At 57.1% G+C, this 20,406-nt stretch overlaps 1 protein-coding gene across 1 annotated transcript; it reads right to left on the bottom strand.

Moving 5' to 3' along the window:
* Positions 1–3,402: 3,402 nt before the first annotated feature.
* Positions 3,403–20,195, bottom strand: MEF2B (myocyte enhancer factor 2B). The gene is given in 11 exon segments (XM_061149738.1): positions 3,403–3,618; positions 3,620–3,873; positions 4,152–4,255; positions 4,257–4,263; positions 4,405–4,498; positions 4,586–4,722; positions 4,862–5,009; positions 5,463–5,597; positions 6,629–6,832; positions 7,361–7,442; positions 20,074–20,195. Coding segments are annotated over 10 exon segments (1,311 nt in total). The 5' UTR covers positions 7,415–7,442; positions 20,074–20,195; the 3' UTR covers positions 3,403–3,444.
* Between the last annotated feature and the right edge of the window lie 211 nt (positions 20,196–20,406).

Below are 20,406 nucleotides of genomic sequence, written 5' to 3'. Positions count from 1 at the left end.
CCTGTGTCTAACGTCCCACAATTTCTGACCACACTGAGGTCCACGCTCTCATTCCACACTATTTTACTGTCTCTATTTATAGTGCTCTCAAAAATGCATCTTTCATATCTCTGACTTTCATCATTGTGTTTTTATCCAAGTCAGACTTCCCATGGTGCTTCCAACCAGTGACCAAGCTCCTGGGCGACTTGGACCCCCTCTGATGATGACAATGGCCCTGGCCAGTGTCACCATGGTGTTCCTATAAAGACTGGTGGTAGGACACTCCCACCTTCCTTGCTTCCACTGTCACAGAGCCAGCAGGGGCAGAGCGAGCATTGGGCCCAGGGGCGTTTCCAGAACCTGGCAGCATGCCCACAAGTACACCTTAATGAACTTATATAGTCACACACACACACACACGATATGTGACATAGCCCTCCTTCATTCACCAGGCTCAGGCGAAGAATATGGGGCAGACTTCCTGGAAACCAAGATAGATTTTATTTATTATTGTGCGTGCTAAGTCATTCCAGTTCTTGTTCAGCTTTTTGTGACCCCATGGACTGTGGCCCACCAGGCTCCTCTGTCCATGGGACTTTCCAGGCAGGAATACTGGAGTGGGTTGCCACGCCCTCCTCCAGGGGGTCTTCCCGACCCAAAGATCGAAACCGTGTCTCTTATGTCTCCTGCATTGGCAGGTGGGTTCTTCACCACTAGCATCAGCTGGGAAGCCCCATTTATTATTATTTCACTTTATTTTGAAACTTCACGTGGGGACTTCAGAATCCAAAGGGCACTGTTGGGCGCCACCTAAAGGCAGATGGTGAAAGTGCAACCTCCCAGGCTTGAACAGAGCCACACCCATTGGGCCTGGAGGCCCCCAGCGTTTGAGGGCAGCCCACGTTTTTATGAATTCCACACTGGGCGCTGACTTCAGGGCCCGGCCTACCTTCTTATCCACCATGTGGGTAAGATCCAGAGGTTGAAAAGGGGCCCTTTCTGGCCATACCTCAGTTTCCCCCAGAGGACTGGCTGCCTTGGCCTCTCTTCCTCCTAAGTCCCTGGCCCTGTGTCTGGTTGTATGGGGAGCTGACTGCGACACTGGCGGGGAGGCGGCCTGGGGTGGGGGGAGGTGATTCTAGTTTGGCAGTTCATGCACCTCATGTGCCTGGCCAGGGTCCTTGAGGCCTGAGGAAGGGGGTCCCCAGAAGGGTACCCCAGATGGAGAAATTTGCACTCGCATAGAGACCGTGGTGAATGTGGTCAGCCGGATCCCCAGAGGGCGCTGTCATGGGCTGGGGTGCAGACAGCGGCACACCCCTTCTCTGCGGGTAGGAAGGGACAGAAGGAAGCAGGTGGATTTAGGACCCGAGTCTGAGTTGGGTGAGAGCTCTCCAGCTGAACTTAAACACGCCACAGAGGCCTTGAGTGCACCCCACAGCCTCTGCATTCTCTGTGGGTTTCCCTGTGTGAGAGGGAACTCCCTGGATGAGTTGCATGTGAAGCCCTTCACCCCCCCAGATCCGGGCCATCCACAGGCCCGGGTGGCTGTGCCCCAAACACAGCCTGGAGTGGACCTCCTCTGCCCCCTCGGGCTCCTGCCTCTTTTGCTCCCCGACCCCCGCCTCCCCTCCGGCCCACAGAAGCCCCAGGGATGGAGGCTTTCACAGACTTTGATCTTATCACGTCTGTCCCCTGGAAACTGGTACTCCAATGCCCCAACTTCACTGGGGATGAAGGTGATGAGGACTGGGAAGATCAGAGGACAAACCCCAGGCTGGATCTGGTCATGAATGGTGATATACATGTGGCTGTTCAAGCAAGAGCTCTCATTTCACAAGGAGAGTCTGTCGGTTTATACTTTTTCCCTCTCTTCCTACCCCTTAAAAGGTTTTGAAGCCTGCACAAATGTTGCCTCTGTATGCACATCCAGGTCTGTGTGTGCTGACGGTGGAATGCAAGACTGAATTTTACTGAGAAAGGTCCACTGTGGAGTGCTGGGGTGACAGGGTTAGGGTCAGGTTTGTTTTTTGGTTTTTTTTTTTTTTGGTGTTCCAGTCTTAGTTGCAGCATGTGAGATCTAGTTCCCTGACCAGGGATCTAACCACTGGACCACCAAGGAAGTCCCAGAACAAGGGTCTTGAAATTATTGGTCAAGTTGACTCACTTGTCCCTGGCCAAGCTAGACCAATCAGCTTTGGACCTTGCTAGAATGATGGTGGGATGAAAAGTCGTGAAAATATTAGTTGCTCAGTCATGTCCAACTCTTTGTGACTCTATGGACTGCAGCTCATCAGGATCCTCTGTCCATGGAATTCTCCAGACAAGAATACTGGAGTGGATCCCTTCTCCAGCGGATTTTCCTAACCCAGGAATCGAATCCGAGTCTCCTGCATTGCTGGCAGATTCTTTACCATCTGAGCCACAATATGGGATAGGAGCACACAAATCTTACAAATGCTGATACCAACACTGTATGTTTTTCACATTTTTTTTTTTTGTCTGAATCAGTGATCTCTACTAAGCAAACCCTTTGAGAATTGTCAGAGTCATTTCTCAGCTTGGGGCAGTGCAGAGGATTTCTTGGAGGAGGGAACACGGAGTGGGCCTTGAAGGGTAGGAAGCAGTCTAAAAAGGAAGTCAGTTGGGGGTTGCAGGAGGTGGCCCAGGAGGACAGATCAGCATGGCCTTAGCGTGGAACAACAAGGATTCTAGAGAGCTCAGGAGAGGGGACAGAGCGGGTGGAGGCAGCTGAGGAGCTCGGGAAGGTCAGGGGTCAGGTCTGACCTTATAAAGATCCCACTGAGACCTCCTGGGGAGCAGCTGGAGGGGAGGAACAGATGGCGCTCCCTCTGGCTTCCCCCTGAACCCCCAAGTCTGCCCTCACACAGGACAGGCCAAAGTGGAAGGAGTCTGGCCACATCCCAAAGTGGGTGGATAAATGCCTGGCCCCTTCCTCTATCCGCTGTAATGAAACTGTTGAGTCAAGAGATGAAGAGATATGCCTATTTAAAGACGTACAGTGTAGCGGCCACTCCAGCCGGCGCATAACCCAGCATTCACTCACGGATCCCGACTGCTCCTTGCTGCAAGGAACTGTGACCTAGCCTCAGCCCTCGACCCAACACTCCCAGGAGATGGAAGGTAAATAGCCCAGCCCGCTGCTCCTGACGTGGAATCACTCTAAATGCGTACTCGACGCAGGCACCTAGGGCCCCCAGTGGGCTGTGCACCCACTGCCAGGGGGTCACCTGCTCGTTGGCGCCCCTACAGGGCTTCTCCCCTTACTACACCCCTTTCCAAGCCTCACGGGAGGCCTCTTCTCAGCGTCCGATTCCTTCCGGAGTAGGTGCCCAAACCTAGACAAGGCAAGACTGAGGCCGCTGGAGAAGAGATGGGAGGAGCCGGGCGGGGGCGTGGCTCTGAGCAGCGACAGTTTCGCCCACGGATACCACGTGTGTTTTATTGATGGACACACACACACAGGAAAGAGGAAAGAACCCCCAACCGTGGATCCGAACCCGTCCTCCCCACTCCACGCCCCCATCGCAGAGACAGTGGTAACTGATATGTCTTCTCCAAGGACGCAGGGAGGGAGGTTGGGACCCCACGTGCCCTCGCCTGGCCTGACGTGAGGGTCAGAACCGGTGCCATTCCCGGGCCTACTACCGGGGCCAGCCGTCGGCAGTGGGCAGCCGGCGCAGAGGGGGTCCAGGTCGTAGGGGCTCTGCCAGGGGCCGGGCCAGGAGCAAAGGGTAGGGGAAGGTCTTTGGAAAGTCGCCGGGGCCTCCGGGGGCCGGGGAGAGGCGCTCGGATTTGATGCTGACCGGAGGGGTGGGGGAGGAGGCGCCGCGGGCCGGGGGGCCATCTTCGCCCAAGCTGCGGCCCCCACTGCAGAGAGAGAGAGAGAGGAGCGGGACCGTGAACTCAGCGAGGAAGCCAGAAGGGTGACCTGGCTTGGGCAAAGACTGGGCAGGAGAACCTTGGGAAAGGAGGGGGTGGCGATCCCTCCTGGGGCCTCCAAAATAGCCGCCCATCCCACCGGACCCGTCGGGAGGGGCTGTGTGCAGAACCGTGAGTGGCCACCAGGGGTCAGCAGTGGCTAGGGGCTTTGAGAGACGGCGGGGGGCGGCGGGGGAGGGTGGCGGTGAGACAGTTGGGGCACTTACCTAGGCTGCGTGGGGGTTGCCGGGGGCCCATCAGCCCTGGAGGGCTGCCAGGGGGCCAGGGTGGGGGGCTGCAGCAAGCCTGGGGGTGGAGGCGGATCCCCCAGGCCATATTCTGCGGGGGCAAGAAGAGGAGATTGAAGCCCTGACCGCAGGGAGCCCCTCCCCAAGCCTGACCCGCCCTCCCTGCCAGTTTTCAGTTATGGTGGGCGGGGGAGTGTGGAAACACCCCCCCAAAGCCAGTGCAAGTGCATACCTGGGGGGCCTGCAGGGAGGAAGGGGAAGCTCCCGAGCGGGGTTCCGGGGGCGGCGGTGGAGCAGGGACTCTGCAGGCCACCATAGAGGCCTCTCTGCGGGGAGACAGGGTAAAGGGGAGCCCGAGATCCACAGCCAGGCCGCCCTGCCCCCGCAGCCCTCCACCCCTCCACCCCACTCACCGAGCTGCTCAGTCCCCCTCGGGTCCCAGCCAGGCCGCCAGGCAGGTCTGGCCTCCGCCCGTCTGCTGCTGCCAGGTACAGGGGGGGTGGTGTCTTGCTGGCGAGATGGCTCGGCGAGAAGAGAGGGTGCGCCAGGCCTGGGGAGCAGGGGACCCCCAGAGGAGGCAGGCGGCCACGTCATCTGATGAAGTCTGAGGTCCAGAGTGACGCCCACAGCCAAGCACAGCCCCCCGGAACCTCCACTGCCCCCACCCAGGGCCTGTGCCCCTTGCTCACCTGGGGGCCCAGCTTTGGGGGCTGCTGGCCGGAAAGGGGATGGGCGGCTCTGGGCAGGCAGGGCCTCCCCAAGTCCAGTGGGTTCACAGGCCGGTGGGGGCAGTGCCCCATATACTATATCCGGGCTGGGCATAGTGGGGGCTGCGGGCTGTGGGCAGAGGGACAGGATTGGTTGAGGAACACAGAGATGAGGGCATCAATTCAACCTAGAAAATCACAGCGAGTCGGAGGGCCAGCTTCCTCTTCTGGAAGCCCTCACTCCTCCTCCCTCTGGCCTAACGCCACATGGCTGGGGAGCCTGCCACTCCTTGGCAGCTAGGCCCAGAGCTGAAACTTCTTACTGAGCAAACGATGGGTCCCCAGGGGGCTTCCCAGGTTTAGATAAATCAAAGAAATAAAGGAAGAAGGAACTGTCTGCCTGTTGAACTCTTTTCCATCCTTCAAAGCCCCTACTATAATCCCTACTCCTCCAGGAAGACTTCCCTGCCCCCCGACTCTAGGAATCCTGGTCTTGAGTCCTTCTCGCAGTCTCAGCGCCAGCCACTTGGGCCTCGGAAGTCGGGGGAGGGCCCCACGCAAGGCGGGACAGGGGGTCACTTACATAGAGCCTGGGCCGGGGCAGGGCTGGGTCACCGCCGTCACCTGCCAGCCTCCGCAGCTTCTCTCCTGGCCCCTCAAGCCCCTCGTCTGGCTCCAGCTCGGGTCCGTCAAGGCCCACACCCCTCCGCTTCAGTGTCTGTGGGAAGGGGAGACGGCAGGGTGACACCCCCATCCCACCTAGCTCTGTGGGCAGGCAGGGTGCAGGCACGGCTGCTCCAGCTAAATCCCGTTAACCAAACACCCCAGGGAGTTGTCATCTAGTAGCCTCCCACTGTATGTGAGAGAGGGGCTGTCCTGCCTTGGGGCCAGAGTGGCCCAGGTCACGCAGCCGGGGCGGAGACCCACCCAGGCCTGCTGGCATTATCCTTATGCTCCTCCTGAGTGTGATCTGGTCTCTCCATTCTGCGCCCAGGCACAGCCTCAGAGCCTGGCATGCAGTAGGTGGTTAATGAGCATCAGCTAGTTGAGCATCTACAGGCTCCTTTACAGACTCTCCTAAGCTGTCAGCCCCCTGGGACCAGTGATCTCCATACCCCTAGACCCTGCCTCTCCTCTACCAGCTTCTCCCCACTGTCTGTCGCCTCGGGTCTCCCCAGACCGTCAGTCCTAGCCCGGGGCTCTGTCCACCCAGTGGCTTCAGCTTCCCGTTCCGGGTAAAGATGTCCAGATCCAAAGTGACAGTGATCTTGGCGCCACAACTACTGAGCCTGTGCGCTCTCCAGCCCACGCTCCACGAGGGAAGCCCGCCTGTGACGTCTGAAGAGAAGCCACACAGTGAGGGCCCAGTGAAGACCCAGCACAGCCAAAAACCAACAGGAAAAATAAATAAAGTGATAGTGACCTTGCCCATCCTGGGTGGTGCTGGGCAGCTGCCCCTGGAAGGACCTCTCCATCACCCTAGACCTGCTTTGACTGCGTGCGTGTGTGCATGCGAGCTCAGTTGCTCAGTGGTGTTTGGTTCTTTGCGATGCTATGGGCTCTAGCCTGCCAGGCTCCTTTATCCAGGAGGCCTTCCAGGCAAGAATACTGGAGTGGGTTGCCATTTCCTCTCCAGGGGATCCAGCAAAGCCAAACTACAACACTCATCTTTGGTGCAAACCAAGAGTCCCTAGGCTCTGAGTGCACAGAGTGCCGGGCCCGTGCAGCCAGGGAGGAGGCCCCAGGTACCTCGAGGATGTCGGTGTTGGTGCGGCTCTCGTGCGGCTCGCTGTACTCCGTGTACTTCAGAAGCACCCGGTCCATGTCCGTGCTGGCATACTGGAAGAGGCGATTGGAGCTGTTGAAGATGATGAGGGCGATCTCACAGTCACAGAGCACGCTCAGCTCATAGGCCTTCTTCATCAGCCCGAACTTCCGCTTGGTAAATGTTACCTGGACTCAGTATGCAAAGGCAGGGCGGGAGAAGACAGAAATGCAGGGTGGTGAGAGGGGAGGCCGAGAGGCCTGTCTCCGCACGAGCATGCTTCATGATTTCATGCCTTTGCGTGTGCTCTTTCCAGTTGTACCACCCTTCACTTCTCAGCCTGGCAAGCTCCTACTGATGCTTCAAAACCTGGCCCAATGTCCTCTCCTTTGGGAGGTCTTCCTTGGTCTCCAGGCAGATCCCACACTCCCTCTCTGAGCTTCCCCAGCTCTGTACCTGTCTCTGGCCCAGCACTTTGAGTTGGATGTGTTTGTGTTGAGTTCCATCTCCCCTGTGACTGGGGCTCCAGTCATCACAGAGAATCAGTGAATAAACCATCATGAGAATGAGTAAATGCTACATCTCAAACTCCTGACACTACATCGAGTCTGCTTATTCCCTTGCAGTTCCCCCAAATGGCCAAGCCTCTGCCCAGGATGTGTTTCTTCTGCCAGGAAAGCCTTTCCCCCAGCCACCGTTCCACCCAGTGAACTCACCTGCCGATTCCTTTGGTCCAGAATGCGTGAGATCTGAATTTTTTTCCTCCCCATGTCCCAGGCTGAGTGGAGTGTCCTTTTTCTGGAGGTTGGGATGGGGGAGGGAAAGAGAACAGAGTGGGTGGATGGAAAGTGGGGACAGGCACCCCAGCACACCCTCTATCTTCCTGCTACCCCTGCCAGGAGACAGTGGGGGAGAATGAGGTGGGCTGGGTCACCCCCACATCTCACACCCTCAACCAGCCCAGGATGCATCAAATGCTCACTGAACACTTTCAGACCAATGCCTTATAAGGAAAAGATTGACCAAGGGGGAAAGATTGAGAGGTACAGGTGCCCCCAACTGAGGCTCTAAAGCAAAACACGCTGATAACTGTGGGACCTCAGGGGAGCCTGACCCCTGTCTGTGCGTGGAGATACCAGCACACTGCCCTGCCCAGCGCTGCTGGGGCGTAAAATGAGCTAAGCCACACGGGGACTCGGGCCTGCCCTGCGGACGGCAGGTGCCGAGGGTGCTCTTTTGTCAGGGGCGCCGCCGGCGGCCTGCAGTCCTCAACAGGCCAGCCGACGAGGGCACCCAGCAGAGCTCAGCGATCCAGAAGTAAGCCTGATCCACACGGCAGACACTTTTCAACTCGTTCAATCCACCCACGGCGGCCCTTCCATGAGCAAAGTTGAGGGCTGTGGTTACCAGAAAACATACATTAAAATATATATAAAACACATGTTTAAAAATTGCATTGCAAGTGGAAAAGACTAGAAGGAAATACTCAAGCTGGGAGTCCGTGCTGGGTGGAAATTTATGGGTTTTTAAAAATTGAGGTGCAACTCACTTAACATAAAATTTGCCATTTTAACATGTGCAATTCAGTGACGTTTAGAGCATTCATGATGTTGTGCAACCATCATCTCTACCTAGTTCCAGAAACTTGACATCCTCTGCAAAGGAGACCCCAGGGGATTTCCTAGCAGTCCAGTAGTTAAGACTCCGTGCTTCCACTGCAGGGAGTTGGGTTCAATCCCAGGCCAGGGAACTAAGATCCCATATGCAGTTTGGCAAGACCAAAAACCAAAACCAAACAAACCAAAAACCCGGAAAGCAAAACAAAGAGAAGACGCAGCCCCATAGCAGCCACTCCCCATTCCCCCTTCCTCAGCCCCCAGCGACCACTGATCTATGGATTTGGCCTGTTCTGGACATTTCTTATAAGTGGAATCATACAATGTGTGGCCTTTTCATCTTTTCTTTTTTCATTTTTATCTTGTGAATTATCTAACTTTTTTCCCTCAGTGATTAAAGATTTCTATTTTAAAAAATGTGTGTTGGTTGGGGGGTGGGGAGCACTTCCCCAGAGGTTCAGTGGTTAAGACTCTGCGCTTCCACCTCAGGGCGCTTGGGTTGGATCCCTGGTCGGGGAGCTAAGATCCCACATGCTGTAGGACACAGCCAAAAAAACAGAAATAAAAAGTGGGGGAAGCCTTAGAGAAACCCCATCCCTGACCTACTCTCCAGTGGGAGGAGGGGGAATGCCCTGGGAAGACTCACACTTGGAGACTTCAGACTGGGAGGAGGCGTGGGCTCATGCAAACTAGAGAGAAAGCCTGGACCCCTCCTCATGGGGATCTGGGATCTCCCTGGTGGGGGCTCCAAGGTGAGAATGGGCAGCTCAGTGAGGGCAACGAGTAACCAAGACCTGGCCCCGGCCTTCCCCAGCAGCCCCCAGGCAAGGCTCCTGGGATCAAAGAATCATATCTCCTGTCCTGCAGCACCCACCCCACTGTAGAGAGAGCCACCCCACGGCTCCTCCGCCAACCCCTCTGCCAACCCCATGACCACACTCCACCCCTGCAGTGTCATAGGTGACTGAGGCCACGCCACAGGCCTTCCCCAGGATGAGGTGGGCCCGTGCTCAGGTCCCAGCCAGCCTCAGACCAGAAGAGAGGTCTTCAGTAAGGGTGGCCTCTCCTTGGGCCTCAGTTTGCAGTTCTGTGAATGGGGTGGGTATGAAACGCAGAGTACCTCACACAAAGCCTGAGAATGAGGTCTTGGGAAGTGTAGGGAAATGCAGGTCTGTCTCTGGGAGAAACATACCCCAGCCCGAGGGGCCTGGGGGTGCTCCCCATCTTCCCAAAGATCCAGAGCTGGAAATGTGAGTCACCCCAGCCTGTCACATGCAGCCCACTAGGTCACCCCAGGCACACCCTCCACCTTCCCTGGTCTGGGTCTCTGAGTAGTTACGCCTATGTGGAGTCCAGGCCAAAATGAGCCACCATGGCCCCCCAGCTCCAGCCTGACTTGCTAAATTTAACCTTTGGGGCTAATTTTAATCCCTGTCCGGAATCAGGCTAGTTCCCACGGCTGGGATGCATTATCCCCGCCCTGACGGGTCCCTGGGGACAGGAGGAGGGCACTGGCCCGGAGGCCTTGGTGCCAAGATGATTCCGGAAATGCCCCCCACGCCTGGAATCCCATGGGAACGTGGGACTCGGACATGAGTCTCGGGGTCTGGAAGATCCAACTTTGGCCCCTTCTCCATCTGTCCCCATTTTAGACAAGGACCTCCTGGCCGGGGCAGGGTTCACACAATGGGGTGCCCCCGAGAGCCAGAAGGTCAGGAGGCGGACTCTGAACTGAGACTCAAGAGCTGAGACAGGAAGTGAGTTTTGGGCAGAAGGAATGGCAGGTGCAAAGTCCCTGAAGAAGAAGGAGACACATCAACAAGGCCGCAGTGAGGGAGAAGAGCAGAGGCAGGACCACCCCAGGTCCGCTGAGCTGCAGCGAGGCCTCTGGGTTTCGGTCTAAGAGCAATGGAGAGCCGTGACGGATGGGGCTTCATCAAGAAGGGACAGGACTTTAAAAACTTGAACATGGGGACTTCCCTGGTAGCCCAGTGGTTAAGACTCTGCATTCCTAATTCAGGGGACCAGGTCTGATCCCTGGTCAGGAAACTAGATCCCATATGCCTCAACTGAGATCCAGGGTGTTGCAGCTAAAACCTGATATAGCCCCAAATTAAAAAAAAAACAACAACAACCTGGTGCACTCAGGAAAAAAAAAAAAAAAAACCTTGGTCATAGCTGTCATGGGGAGCAGGACTGTTGGAGGCAGAGGTAAAGAGGACAGGATGCTGCAGGGAGGCCAGAGCTGTGTCCGTCTGGGCCGAGACCGGGGTGAGGCCCCCTCTGCGCTGGGCCTGAGTCTTGCACTGTAAGTCACTGTGCTCTGGGCTCTTCGGTTCCTCAAGAGGCCACCAGGTCCTCTGCCATCTCCGCAGGCAGGCCTGACAGGTACAGATGGACTCATGCAGGGCTGAGTCTTCTGACCCTTGATGACTTTGGAACCCCCAGTCTTCATCTAGGAACCAAAGTCACCCGCTGCTCTGGTCCTGGAGGGATCTACCCAGCACATAGCTCTGATCATGCCCCTTCCTGATTACACACTCCCCACGGCTCCCCACTGCCCTCAGGAGGAAGGAAGTTCCAGTCCTCAATCTGGCATTCAAGGTCCTGCCCACTGTTCTCTACCTTCAACAAAACGTCTGTTTGAAATCCCCTTCTTGCCTATTCTGCACCTGGTCAACTCCTATTCACACTTCAAAAACCCAGCTCAAGAAACCCATTCCTTCAGGAAGCCCTCCCTGGCCTCTCACTCTGGTCCCCCACCATCTCCATCCTTCCCCTCGAGTTCTGGCACTGTGGGCTGTCAGATGGGGGGTCGTATATCCTCCACTCTCCTTCTCCCCTAGCCTGGAAGACCCTTAGGACCAGACACAGGGGTGACTAGGAAGATATGGAGTGGGTCAAGAGGGACACGTCTGAACTCCCCTCAGCTTCCCTCAACAACTTCCTCTCAGACTCCCCCAGCTGACTCCCTACCCAGAAATACACGCGCATGCAAATCCAACCGCTCAGCGTTGACCTGCCTCAGGCCCAGGTGTGAAGGGCCAGCCAAGGAATGCAGAGGCGGGAGGCCCAGGGTGTGCATATATATTTGTACTCACATGCAAATCCCCACCCTGAGCCGCAGACAGACCTGGCGGCCAGTTCTCCAGATGTTGGCGTGATGGTGATCGGAACTGCTGGGGGGAGGTGGTGGTGTGTGCTGAATGTGCAGGGCACGAGGCGGGAGGCTGAGGTAAGAGAGGCTGAGGTTGGGAGAGGCTGAGGTTGGGGAAGGCCTCTTCTGGGCACAAGCCCCCCACCCCCCACACCAAGGTCCAGCTAGAAAGCCTAGAGCTTGTTGCATCTGCCCAGCAGAGTGGCAGAGGTGAACCCATCGACCCAGGAAAGGGAAGAAGAGCCAGGAGAAATCCAAGAGGGCACTTCAACAGAGGAAGCATGCAGCTGGGCCCCAGTGGGAGGGCTGGATGGGGGCCTGAGCACATGGGCAGGGGAGTGGGCATTTGAAGTCAAGAGTCCAGTACCTCCCTACCCCTAACTTTGTACCCCACTTATCAAGTGCCAACTATGTGCCACCCATTGCAATAAACTGACCTCAAAAGAAGTAGAAAGCTCAAGTAGACCAATGACCATGGAAGATTAAAAAAGTGTCTCAAGACCTACCATTAAAAGGATAACAGGCCCCTACGGTTTTATAGGTGTTTTATCAAACCTTAGAGGACAGGAAAGTGAAATTTAAACTAAGTCAGACATTTAAAAACAGGGGCACTCCAAGTCATTTTAATGCAACTCTTATAGGTCAGAACCTAAGTCTAAAAAGAGAGACGTATTGACCACAAAAGGGGCAATGTCAGTAGCCAGGGATTCAAGGAAGACCTCTCTGAAGAGGTGACGTTTGACCTGAGACCAGAGGCACAAGAAAGACACAGGCAACAAAGGGAAGAGTCAGTGATAAGATCTGGTGGAAGGGTGTTCCTGGCAGGGGGAACTGCAAGGACAAAAGCTCAAAGTGCTCATGAGTTTGACATTTTGAAAACAGCAAAGAAGTCTGAATGGCTGGACAACGTGAACAAGGGAGAGAGGGGAGGGGGATGGTGGTGGTGGGAGTGGGGTTTGGATCACGTAGGTCCTTGTGGGCCACAGTGAAGAGTGTGGGTTTTACTCTGAGGGCATTAGGGAGCTATAGAGAATTGGGGGGCAAAGGAGTACCTAGATAGGATTTTGACAGTTTAAAATCCCCCCGTATTTTCATGCATTGCTGGTGGGAGGGGAAAGAAGAGCCACTCTGAAAAACTGTCTGGCATCTACTAAAGCTGAACAAGCAGCTACCCTCCAACCCAGTGATCCCCTTGTATTTACTGAAGACAAATGGGCCCATGTAAGAAATCACACAAACAAGAACATTCTCAGCAACTTCATTCATCATAGTCCCAAACTGGAAATGATTCAAATGCCCTCAATGGGAGAACTGACAACTACTTTCTGCTAAATTCTACGGTGGGCTACTATACAACACAGAAAAAGGATGTGTCTCAGCTCCACACAATCGCACAGGTGAACCTCCCAGATCATGGGCTGATTCAACAGTATTGGGTTCTGCAGAGGGGATAAGCCATGTGATTCCATTGATACCAAGTTCCAGAACAGGCAAAACTCACCTCCAGTGATGGATATGAGCACAGTGGCCACGCTAAGCAGGTGCTGTGACAGGACAGTGCAAGTCAGGGGGCTGGAGTGTTCTGTTCCCTGGACCAGCTGTATTGGTGTAAGTTGGTGTAAGTTCTTCAGCCCTACTCCAATGATTTCTGTATTTCCCTCTATGTGACTTAACCAAAAGGATTTTTAAAAAAGTACCCCCCGCCCCCACTCAGGTTGCTGTGAGGACAGCATCTGTCTGGGTAGGAGTGAGATGACAGGGAGAAGCTGGGGCAGACGTCCAGGCAGGAGATATGGGGCCTGAACTGAGGCCGGGGCTGCAGGAAGGCAGAGAGGATGGGCTGTTTGGCAACTGAGGGGAGAGGATATGCTGGTGGCATGAGCCTGGGGTTGGAGGGAGCCTGAGGCCTCAGGCCTGAGCGTTATTTGTGGGGGAAACTGAGGGTGCGTGTGGTGCATACATGCATGCTAAGTCATGCTCAACTCTTTGCGACCCCATGGACTATATACCCCGCCAGGCTCCTCTGTCCATGGAATTCACCAGGCAAGAATACTGGAGTGGGTTGCCATTCCCTTCTCCAGGGGATCTTCCCAACCCAGGGATCAAAACCAACGCTCCTGAATTGCAGGCGGGTTCTTTACCACTGAGCCACCAGGGAAGCCCCAAACTGGGGGTACACAGGAAGATTTCATAAGCACCTGGAGCATGACTAAGTCTCTACTGTGACACCTGTGGTCAATAAGTCCATCAACAAGCACCCCTGAAGTCCTCCAGGCCGTGACTGTCACCTCCCTCTAACAGGCCTCTCAGCGCCCTGGTGATGGAGATGGAGGTCTGGAGGGAATCCCACCCTCCCCCTCCCCCTTCCCTGTGGGCCTCTTCCTGTGGAAGGACTCAGTTTTCTCATCTATAAATGGGAGTGAGAATCCACCTGCCACCAGCTGAGGAGGAGGGGGCAGTGGAGGGGTCTTTCGACCTTGTCTCTGGACTCCCAGAAGCCAGAAGGCAGAGGGGCTTTGGCGCTGGGATGCTGAGTCAGCATGCCATCTTGTGAGGCCACGGGGACCCTTCCTGCGGCAGGCTGGGCGACATCAGGCCCCTACCTACCCCCTCTCCATAAAGCGGGTCATGGCATCCTGATCTCAAAGGCTCTGTAGCGAGGGTCTGAGATAAAAGACCAGGAGCCGTCGCGTTCCCCTTCTTGGCTCTCAGCGGGCTCTAATGGAGGGGCCAGCAGCAGAGTTAGGCTGCCCAACCCTCGAGCCCAGAGGCCACAGTGTGGCGGGGTACCCAGGCCAGGAAGGAGGGGAGGAAAGGAGAAGTGAGAGGCAGGTGGGTGGCGGGGGGAGGTGAGGGCTCAGGGGACGCGGCGAAGCGGGGAGGGGTCGCTGTGCCTGGGCCCTGCAGCAAATCAGCCCAGCAGCCCGGCCTCACGCAACCCGGGCGGTGGTTTCATCACCTGTTCCCCAAGCACCTCGTTACGGGCGACAGGAAGAGCCCCTTGGAAAGTCGGGACCCCCCCTCCCCTCTCTTGAGGGCTCCGGCGGCTCTGACCCCAGCTGCTGGAGACCCTCCCCCACCCCAGCCGGGGCCCTGGGCCGTCTCCTCCCCGGGGAGCCTGGGGAGATGGAGGCCCAGGTGGGGGGGGCACTGTGGGTGACCTAGGGGTTGGCTAGCCCACAGCGGCCCCTCTCCTGCCCTCGGGAGAAGGCGGGCTCTGGCAGTGAGTCCTGTGTGGCCAAGCCTCTCCGGGCCTCAGCTTCCTACCCCAGAAGATGGGGAGAGCCGGGGACACCTCCCTGAGTTGGGGGGCTCTCTGCATAGGTGCGGTTGACATGCTGGAGCAGAACTCCTCAGGGGCTTCTCCGCTCAGCCCGGGGGTGCCCAGGGCGGACTGAGGGTACCAGGCAGGCCCAGGAAGGGTGCTGGGGGCAGGCGGCTCAGGCAGACAGCCGTTCCTCAGGCCTACAGACGCGGCTTTGGGAGACGCCCCTTGTGGGGAGCCTCCCCTGAAACACGTGCAGTCCACAGTTCTTTCAGACCCCTCCCAAACCCACATGGCACACGTATCCCGCAGACCACACACGGATGCCCACGTACACAGAGACCTCTCACACGCACACGGAGTCCCCATCACATGCCGATCCCCCAAATGCACACAAAGCCTCATCGTGTGCAGACAGCCCCAGACACACCATGACCCCAAGATGTAACCTTTCCAGACACACATAGAGCTCCCCCAAACACAGGGAGACTCCCCAGATCCATGCTGGCACCTGGACACAGATCGGGCCTCCGTCTCTGCAGGGGTATCACCCACCCTCTGGCTTCCTGAGGCAGGGTGGGAGCACTCCCCAGGGGAGAGATGCAGGTTAGGGGGTGGGGGTTCTGCGGGTGGGGCCAGGGGGCAGGAGGGCCTCAGGGATCATATGTATGGACACCGCGTGGGGACCACAGGCTACATCGGTGCAGGTGGCAGGGGGCTGTGGGCGTCTTCGGGTAGTTCTGGGGACTGGGGGCGGGAGGGCTTGAGGGTGGGATGCGTTACCCACGTGCTAGCTCTGAATCCCAGAAACCCAGAAGGTTCCACATGAAGAAGGCCCTTTGTGGGGGGAGGTCCCTTTGTCTATCAGTCCCTCTGACAATCATGGGGAAACTGAGGCCCGGGTGGGAACCCTCAAACCCCCCTTCACAGACCCCTCTGCAGGCCTGCTTACGGGAGGGCCCAGCGAGGCTGTGTGCTGAGGGGTCTGCGGGCCTGGCTGTGCCTGGGGGCTTGGCCAGACCAGGGTTCCTACCCAGGCTCCACTGCACAGTCAGTGCTTGACATGCTCCAAGCCTCTTTCCCCATCTATGCAGCGGGCCCTGGCACCCACTCACCTGTGCCTCCACTTTAGAAAGGCCTCATCTAACAACAGACTCGCTCACCTTCCGTCCCATTCCTGGCACCTGAGACAGCAGCCCCAGACAGACCTGCCTCCTCTCCATTGCCAGGTCTTTGCTCCGCCGTGCCCTCTGTCCTGAACTCCCTTCTCAGATTCACCCAGATTTGAGAAGCTGCTACATGTCCTTCAAGGCTGAGCAGAAACCTCTTTAGGAGCGCTAATTTCCCCAGAGCAGATTTCTCTTCCTCTGTGTAGCTAAGTCATACCAGGTATTTTTGGTGCTTCTTTGTTAGTTTCTCTGATGATCGCATAGTGTGTGTTAGTCACTCAGTCGTGTCTGCCTCTTTGTGACCCTATGGACTGACCCTATGGACCCTGTGGAGCCCACCAGGCTCCTCTGTCCATGGGATTCTCCATGGACAGTGGGTAGCCATTCCCTTCTCCAGGGGATCTTCCCGACGCAGCAATCGAGCCTAGGTCTCCTGCACTGCAGGCAGACTCTACGATGTGAGCCACCAGGGAAGCCTCTGTGAGGTCCATTCCATGAGGGCAGAGATGGAGCCTTCCCAATGCCCAGCACAGAGTAGGTCTGCAATCACCCTTCCTTGAATGAGCCAACCAACAGCTGCTTAACAAGTGGAAGAAGCATTGGCAACGGGCTCTGTTTCCTCTCAAACACCTCATGGCTCACAGAGCAGGCTCGAGGTCCCCAGCATCCTCACGCGGAACAGCCCCCAACACGACGGCCCGCTGGATGCTGCTCACGCCCCTCTCAGCCCCAGGTTCCTGTGCCCACCCAGGGAGGAAATTATGTCCTGAGGTCATGAGGGCTTGGCTGCCCTGTCCACTGCAGGTCTTGCCAGGAAGGCTGGTTTCTCTGTCACAGCCACTGCAAAATTGCCCCATTCGCCTCCCGTGGGGCTTAGGACCTGTACCTCTGGGGTTGGGAGACACCGTACATTCAACACCCAACCCCGCCATCTCACACAAGTCAGGGTCCTTGCCCAGCCCAAGGCCGCCAACGATGTCCCCTAAGCTGCAGTGGCAGCTACAGGAGCGGCCCAAGGTTTCTTTCTCTCTCTTTGTTCCAGAGAAAGATGTCCCCATAGGGCCCCAGAAATTCATCCCCAGAGGCCTGGGCCTCCCTGCTTGGGAAATTAACACATCTGTCAGAGCTGGGCGGAAGGGACTCAGTCCACAGCCCAGCAGAGCAGAGATGCAGCCAGTGGGGAACCCAACCTGGGGCCCCTGGGGCATCCCTGGTCCCCACTTTCTTCCCCCAGAAATGTCTATGGCTCACCAAGGTGTCAGGGATACAAGGGCAGGGAGGAGACAGACCCAGCCTGACCTTCTGCATTGCCCAGTCTGGTGAGGGAGAGGACAGACACATCACAGTGTCAGGGACAGAAGACTCTAACGACGGAATTCTACAGGGGGAGGCAGTGGGGGAGGTGGTGCGGAGAAAGCTGCTTTGAACAGAGGGGCCAGAAAAGGCTTTCTGAGAAGGGAAACCCATGGAGGAGAGTACACCCGCCATGAAAGGATGGGGAGAAAGGTGGGTGCAAAGGCCCGGAGGTGGGAATGTGCTAGGTGGGTTCCAGGTATGGCGGAGGTTGGTATTGCTGAGAACGGGTGAGCAACGGGCAACCAGAAGCAGGGGGAGCAGGGAGGCCACAGGGGATTCGGGAATCAGGGCGAGAGAGTGGGCTGCAGAGCCACTGAGTCATGGAGGGTCTATGAGTCGGGGGTGGCGGGGGCCGGGGGCTGCGGTACGATCGCAGATTTTCAGCAGACCCCGTGGCTGCTATGAGGAGGAGTCCTTTAGGTGCAGGACAGCATCCAGCAGGAGATGAGGCTCTGGTTGTGGAAACGGGACAGAGGCAGGCCTGTGTCACAGTAGTGACTCGCTGTGACAGCTGGCCTGCACTGTTCCCTTCCGAAGACCCCAGCTCAACCAGACCCCCAGCTCAAACTCTAGTGAACATGAACCTGGAGTGGGGCAGACAGGGAAGCGGACAGGCCTGAGGCCTGCTCGGTGCCTGGTGGAGGGCGGGGTGAGGTGGGCCTGGATGGGGCCCACAGGCACTCCACTCGGTCATCGTTCGGATGGCACCTCCTGTTTCTGGGTGCCTGCTGTCTGGCCGGGGCCCACACTCCGCCTCATTTACACACGGGACCAGCCTGACTCAGATAGCCCAGGGAAGCGGAGGCAGCCGCCCTGTTTCACACAGCAGGAAGTAGGCTCCTTCCCAGGGCCACACAGTGGGACCCCAGATCCTCATTCAAGTGTGGGTTTGGATCCCATGGCTGTCGAACTGCACCCCAAGTCCAGCCCCCCTCAGCCCCCCAACCCAGTCCGAGAAGTGGGCCTGGGTACTAGTGGGGTCTGAAACACTCATTTCTGGGCTGCCTGGGGCCAACGGGCAGCCTCACAAGGCCCGCAAGTTGCAGGCACAGGGAAGCCCTTTGGGGGTGCTGAGAAATGGGATCCAGTCCTTGTGTACACCTGACTTGGATTCATGAGCCTGGGCAGGGGTGACCTCTCCTACCCCAAATGGGATCCCAGGCGTGTGATAAATCCTCTCCAAAAAATGACATCTGTCTGCAAGTGCCTGTGTGCCTCAAATCTTCCGGAAGGTCAAATCCCCAACATGTCTACACTCATTGCATCTGAGTTGGGGTGACAAATGACCTTAATTCCCTCTCTCCTCTAATTTGCATTTTCCAGATGTCTGCCTGGTTGGGTAATGATTTAATGAAATCAATCATTACTTGGAGATGGGAAGTAAGATCAAGCTCAGATTGCTTAGGTCACAAGGGCATCCAGAGAGCTCAGAAAAGGGCAATGACCTGTCTGAGGTCACACAGAGAGGGGCAAGAGGAAGCTGGGGCCAGCCCCTCACTTCTGGCTTTTGTTCTCCTAGGGTCTGAGGGGCAGCCTGGAGCCCATCCTTTCTCTGAGGGGCCTGCGTGTTTCCACCTGGCCTCAGTCTTCCCTCCTGCAAAGTGACAACTTCAGACTAGATAGTGAGTTTCCAGCTCCCACAGGCGAGACCCCAGGACCCTCAATGTCCCCAAATTCCATTCCCTGGAAGCCAAGATTCACTTCTGGACATAGGTGATGGAAGGCAGGTATGGGGACAGGGGGGAGCAAGGCTTTCTCCCAAAGCTCTGTCGACTTTTGGAATCAAACACCACACACTTGTCCTTCTGAGTCTAAATACTTTTTTGAACCCCATTTCCTTTACCCCAAGAGTCTGCAAGTGCTCAATCCCAGATGCCAGAGGTCCAGAGGTCCTGACCTTCCCCTGTGAGGGTTCTCAGCCAGGTCAGGCAAAAGGCCTCATCTGTGTCTGACCTCTCAGGTCTGCAGCTTGGGGACAGGGAATAGCCTGGGACTCCAGCTGGTGACGTCCATTGCCCAGGACCCTGAGAGACACAGAGGGTGGGGACCATGACCAGGAAAGTAACTCGGCCACCAGTCTGTCATGTGCTGACAACCTGGGGGGGCTGGGACTGCTGTTCCCCCGATGAGACACTGAGGCGTGGGGAGGAAGTGGCCCAGGCACTTGTGGTCCCCTGCTCAGGGCTCCATGCCCACTGTCCTGCCCGCAGCCACAGAGGCACCCCGTGGGCCCAGCCGAGGCCCCTCGTTCACTGCATGGGATGCAAACCCCACAGGGTGGGTGAGGGTCATGGCGGTCACAGGCACACGTGGACGCCACGCCACAGGAAGGTGCGGGGCCGTGACACACAAGGGCACACTCACAGCAGGAAGGCAGGGGCTGTGGTTGTGCACGGGGGCCTCCAGGATGCACAAAGGGGTGTGCCCCAGGAAAAGGAACCGCTGGAGCTCACAGACGCAGACCAGAGTCTCATGGCACCACGACTTTAGACATACGACTCCCCAGCGGACATCAAAACCTTCAGTCACAGGCCTTTTGGACACACAACCCCTCAGCAATGACACACTCCCTCAGACCTAACTCCTGGACATGCAAACCTTGGGACACTCACCCTTTTGGACACACAGACCTCTCAGGAACAGAACCCTCGAACACACCCCTCAGATTCACACCCCTTGGACATATACCCTTCGGACACACAAACCCTGGACGCATAGCCTCTTCAAACTCACAATCCTAGGGCTGCAAACCTCTTAGACACAGCTCTCCCGCGCACAGCAGCACCCTCGGACCCTCAGACTCATCCCAGCCCACAGATGCCATTCACAGGACGCTGTACAGACCTCGGCCCGACGCGAGACGCACCTGCTGCACCTGGACCCTCCCGCACTGACCGGACCGCAGCGGCTCAGAACTCGGACGGAGCGCCGGGCGGCCACAGGTGCCTTCAGAGCGGGCGGCCCCGCCCCCTGGAGCTGATTGGGCGCGACGCACATTTGCATAGAGGGCGTGCCCTACGGGCCACGAAGAGCGGGCACTTGGGCGTGGCCGGGTCCCGGGAGTTCCGGGACCGGGAATCCGACACTGGAAGACTGTGAGGTGGGGAAATAGTATAATGAGACAGAGGTCCACGGAAGAGGGCTGGATCAGACTTGGCAGGCATCCCCCGCTGTCAGTGGGCGACCCTGACCTTACTAT

The sequence above is a fragment of the Dama dama genome, chromosome 9, assembly GCF_033118175.1.
Source record: "Dama dama isolate Ldn47 chromosome 9, ASM3311817v1, whole genome shotgun sequence".
In the NCBI taxonomy this organism is placed as follows: Eukaryota; Metazoa; Chordata; class Mammalia; order Artiodactyla; family Cervidae; genus Dama; species Dama dama.
This window is presented reverse-complemented; position numbering and strand designations above follow the sequence as displayed.